This window comes from Triticum urartu, chromosome 5A (genome assembly GCF_056163025.1).
Source record: "Triticum urartu cultivar PI428250 chromosome 5A, HENAU_Tu73, whole genome shotgun sequence".
Classification (NCBI taxonomy): domain Eukaryota; kingdom Viridiplantae; phylum Streptophyta; class Magnoliopsida; order Poales; family Poaceae; genus Triticum; species Triticum urartu.
In genome coordinates, this window is record NC_141877.1 from 421,844,629 (window position 1) to 421,849,493 (window position 4,865).

The 4,865-nt window shown below is 52.0% G+C and overlaps 1 protein-coding gene across 1 annotated transcript; it reads left to right on the forward strand.

The window, feature by feature from the left end:
- Positions 1-1,627: 1,627 nt before the first annotated feature.
- Positions 1,628-4,098, forward strand: LOC125556105 (pectinesterase/pectinesterase inhibitor-like). Its single transcript, XM_048718898.2, has 3 exons — positions 1,628-2,750; positions 2,838-2,998; positions 3,093-4,098. Exons 1-3 carry the CDS (start codon positions 1,789-1,791, stop codon positions 3,791-3,793), a joined length of 1,824 nt encoding a protein of 607 aa, XP_048574855.2. The 5' UTR covers positions 1,628-1,788; the 3' UTR covers positions 3,794-4,098.
- Positions 4,099-4,865: the final 767 nt, after the last annotated feature.

Below are 4,865 nucleotides of genomic sequence, written 5' to 3' on the forward strand. Positions count from 1 at the left end.
TTCCGTCTGCATTCCTTCGACAGCATCGCCCAAGTTGATGGGACTACACATTGTGAAAACCACGTTGGTAGGATCATAAGGGGTCCCTTGTTGGAAATAAGCAGCATTACATGTCTTCCCCATTATCCACACTAAACCCACTGCCCTACAAAGCAACAACAAGTGTTCCTTCACTGGGGACGTATAGATCCCACCTTCAAAAAGATCATATGTGTAAGTAGGGGGTCTCTAGAGATTCAAAGAGGACAACACCACTTGATAGATAAATGTTGCTAAAGAACATCTAAATAAAAGGTGATCACAATTTCATCCCGAGTGCAAAAATGACATTGGTTATTTCCTGTATGCCCCTCCAAATCAAATTATCCTTTGTCAGTATGATATTCTTCAGCAGCAACCAAGGAAAATCATGATCTTCACAGGCACTTTGATTTTCCATGGGTTTTTTTTTTTGCAATGAACAACTGCCAACGCCATGAGCTTTAATACAAAGATCTAGCTGAAAATTGCAGCCATTCAACTTCCATTTCACCCTATCTCCAGCCTCCCTCAATTATATATTAACCAACCTATCCTACAATTATTGCCATTGCAAAGCGGTCTCTGCATGCAATGTTCTCCTGAGCATGGTTAATAATATAGCTAAGAGCCGACTATATGGGGTTACCATGTCATTTATAGTCAACCTAACAGCATACTACTATGCACAACCATTAATACATGGCCCACATCATTCTCTCACAAATGTTGCTGGGCTCGTGCTACAGGCGGCTGTAAGCTCGTAGCCGCTTCTCTTCTTTCTCCTCTCCTCTCTTCTTTCTTCAACTAGGCACAAATCTGACGTGACAGCTTCTATAGTCCACCTACGTCACCCTATTGTACTTACTCACTCTATCTAAAAACCAGTCAGCGTGATGGCATGATGTGTTTAACTGTCTTCTGCTTGGAGAAGGTAATATTGTATAGTCTAGGAAATTGAGAATACTTTCTTTTCTTTGAAAAGGAGGTTGAAACCCCGGCAATTGAGGATACTTTCTTTTCTTTGAAAAGGAGGTTGAAACCCCGGCAATCGAGACATATTCCCTTCGTATCAAAATTTAAGATGTTTTGTAGGCTAGTTTAGCCCACAAAATATCTTACATTTTAGTACAGAGATAGTAACATGACAACATATATATGTATGAGTTTATTTTGATAATGAAGCTCGACCGATCCCTACGTTGCCCGAGGGGACGAAAATAAGTGGTGAACAATGTGTGTCAATTAGGAGAGGCAAGCTAGCGGCCAATGTTTTTTTCGAGAATACCTCGAGAGGGGCAGGGGGTTCTTGCATTTCATTAAGAAGAAGAGAGTTGGTCCAGTTTAGAAGAAAAACCGGACCTGAAAACCTAACATTCTTGGCTAATCAGGGAAAACCGAATGAAAAACCCAAAAAGAAGAGAAAAGAAAACGAGAAAAAAGAGGCACAAGAAACTTGGGATGGGGACAAGACAAATGCTAGCGGCCATTGTTGCGTGGCGGGACTACTAGTACTAATCAAGGATCATTGGAAGAGCCAAACATAGCCTCCACAAACGTCTCCCGGCCCTTCTTTCCCTGGAATTTAACCGTGCCCAAATAAACCCTCCTCCCCCTTGCCCTCCGCCCCCTTTCTCCAATCCTCTCTGCCATGTCCGGTGTAAGGCAGAGAGCGAGAGAGAGGAAAAGAAGCAGCAAATAAAGGAGAAAAGGTTTGTTGCAGCAGCAACAACAACAGCATAAGGGGGGCAATAAACCGGTCGACCGACCATGTCGTCGGGGTCGGCGTTCGGCGACTTCGGCCCGCTCACCGAGCGCCGCAAAGCCGAGAAGGCGCGGCAGGTGAAAAAGCGCATCATGATCGCCGTAGGGACCATCGCCATTATACTCATTGTTTGCGGCATCGTCGTCACGTTGAACGGGAAGCAGAAGGAAGAAAAGGACGGGTCATCCAGCAAGAAGGGCTCAAAGGGAAAGTCCGATGGCGGCGGCGGCGAGGACGGAGGAGACCTCAAGGCCGTGAAGAAGACCATTACGATGATGTGCAAGCAGGTGGACTACCAGGGCGTGTGCGAGGAGAGCCTGACGAGGTGCGCGAAAGCGAACGAGTCGTCGCCCCTGGGCGTCCTCCGCTTGGCCGTCAGGGTGATCGGCGAAGCGTTGTCGGAGGCGTTCGACCGCGCAGAACTGATCCTGACCAACGACCTCCTCGTGAAGGGCGCCATTGCCGACTGCAAGGAGTTCTTCGGTTACGCCAAGGAGGAGCTCAACCGCACGCTCGCTAGCATGGACGCCAATGACAGCATCACCAAGCAGGGGTACCAATTGAGCATCTGGCTGAGCGCGGTGATCACGCACCAGGAGACGTGCATCGACGGCTTCCCCGACGGGGAGTTCAAGGACAAGGTGAAGTTGATGTTCCTCAAGGGGAAGGAGCTGACCAGTAACGCGCTGGCGTTCATCGAGAAGGCGGCGACGTTCCTCGCCGGCCTCAAGCTCCCGCAACGCCGGCTGCTCGTCGAGGAGAAGGAAGCGGCGCCACGGCGAGCCGAGCCGGCGCTAGGGAAGGATGGCATCCCGGAGTGGGTGCCCGAAAGCGAGCGGAGGGTTCTCAAGGGCGGCGGGTTCAAGGCCGAGGTCAAGCCAAACGTGGTGGTGGCCAAGGACGGCAGCGGCCAGTTTAAGACCATCAATGAGGCGCTCATTGCCATGCCAAAGAAATATGATGGAAGGTACGTACATATACATGCATGCATGATTGCATGTCCGTCTGAAAACAACGTTCATCTAGATGTATGAACTCGTTTCGTGCATCCTAGATATGTCATCCAACTGAAGGCGGGTGTGTACGACGAGTATGTTACGATCACAAGCCAGATGCCGAACGTGACCTTGACCGGCGACGGTTCCAAGACGACGATCATCACCGGCAAAAAGAACTTCGTGGACGGGATCACGACCTTCAAGTCGGCAACCTTCAGTAAGAGACGCGGCCGTCACTCAGCGCCCACTTGTTCATTACTAATTCGTTGTCGACGGGCACGTGCACGTTGCTGACTAATCCGTTTCTGTAGCCGCGCAAGGCGACGGGTTCATGGCGATCGGGGTGGGGTTCGAGAACACGGCGGGCGCGGCGAAGCACCAGGCGGTGGCGCTGCTGGTGCTGGCGGACAAGTCCATCTTCCTCAACTGCAAGATGGACGGGTTCCAGGACACGCTGTACGCGCACTCCAAGGCGCAGTTCTACCGCAACTGCGACATCTCCGGCACCATTGACTTCATCTTCGGCGACGCGGCGGCCGTGTTCCAGAACTGCATCATCACGCTCCGCCGCCCGTTGGACAACCAGCAGAACATCGTCACGGCGCATGGCCGCGCCGACGCCCGGGAGGCCACGGGGTTCGTGCTGCAGAAGTGCCAGATCGTCGGCGAGCCCGCGCTCACGGCGCCCGGCCGCCCGCCCATCAAGAACTACCTCGCCCGCCCGTGGCGCGAGTGCTCGCGCACCATTTTCATGGAATCGGACCTCCCGGCGCTCATCGACAAGGCCGGGTACCTGCCGTGGAACGGCGAATTCGGGCTCAAGACGCTCTACTACGCCGAGTTCGGCAACAAGGGGCCGGGCGCCGACACGGTGGGGCGCGTCAACTGGGCAGGGTACAAGAAGGTGATCAGCAAGGACGAAGCCAACAAGTTCACCCTGGGGAACTTCATCCACCCCCAGCCGTGGATCGACCCGACCGGCACGCCGGTCAAGTACGACTTCTTCGGATGAGGGGGGTTGCGAGCGCGCATGCCGTAGCCCGTTGGGTATCCATCGGAAGGGGGAGGGGGCAGCGGCGGGGTGCATGCATCCTGAGTTGTTTGTCACCGTGCATGCATGCACGATCGAGTGGAGCGCGTGCGGGCGAGCTTTGTTTGTGGGAGATGTTTGAATCTGGCGATCTGCGCGCGCATGCATGCCTGTCTAGTTTTACTTTGTGTTGTATATACTGGCTGGTATACGCGTTTCTTGTACTTGTACATGTATTTCCCTGATTACGACCAAAATTTCGACAATGGTAGATTATGGACAAGGAAGATGATCCCCACAAATTGAATTTTCCCCCCAAAACCCTAAAAACCTATCTGGCGATTAGGGCGACGGTGGCCTTGGCGGTGCCCGCGGATCCTATCAGCAGAGTGTGTCGATGACTGATCAGGAAGATAACTGCATCCCTCGGTCGTGAAGGGTAACGCAACAACTACGCTCCTTCTCCGCGCTCGGCTAGGGTGCACATGGAGAAGGCGGTCGGAAAACTCGACATCTCGGAGGAAGAAGCGATGTTCGTGCTCCACCACAATGGTTGCTGGCGGACAAAGTTCTGCACTGGAATCGATTCCATAACAAAACGATCTCCAGTGCCTTGCGTCCAACTTCGGGAAACCCTGGGGGGCTGTTTATCCATCCTCTTGGAGAAAACAAGTCCGTCGCTAAATTTAAGGCCAAACATGACCGTGGTTGTGTCCGGGAGGGATCGCCCTCGCATATCAGTAAGCATGCGGTGATCTTAAAAGATTTTGAGGCACACATGTAGCCATCAGTACTCATATTTGATAGGTTGTAGATAGGGGCAAGGATGGTGAATCTACCCTACAATCTGAGGAATGATGCATGGGGTTTGGCGATTGCACAGTAAATTGACAAGCACACAACCTTGGTGCATATCGATCAGGTGGGCGGGTTCTTGAGAGCACGAGTCACAACTGATGTAAAGAAACCCCTACACCGATAGATATTGATTGGTTCGGCCAAGAAGAATAAAAAAAGATTGGTACAACATTGAATATGAACAGGTTCCACGCTT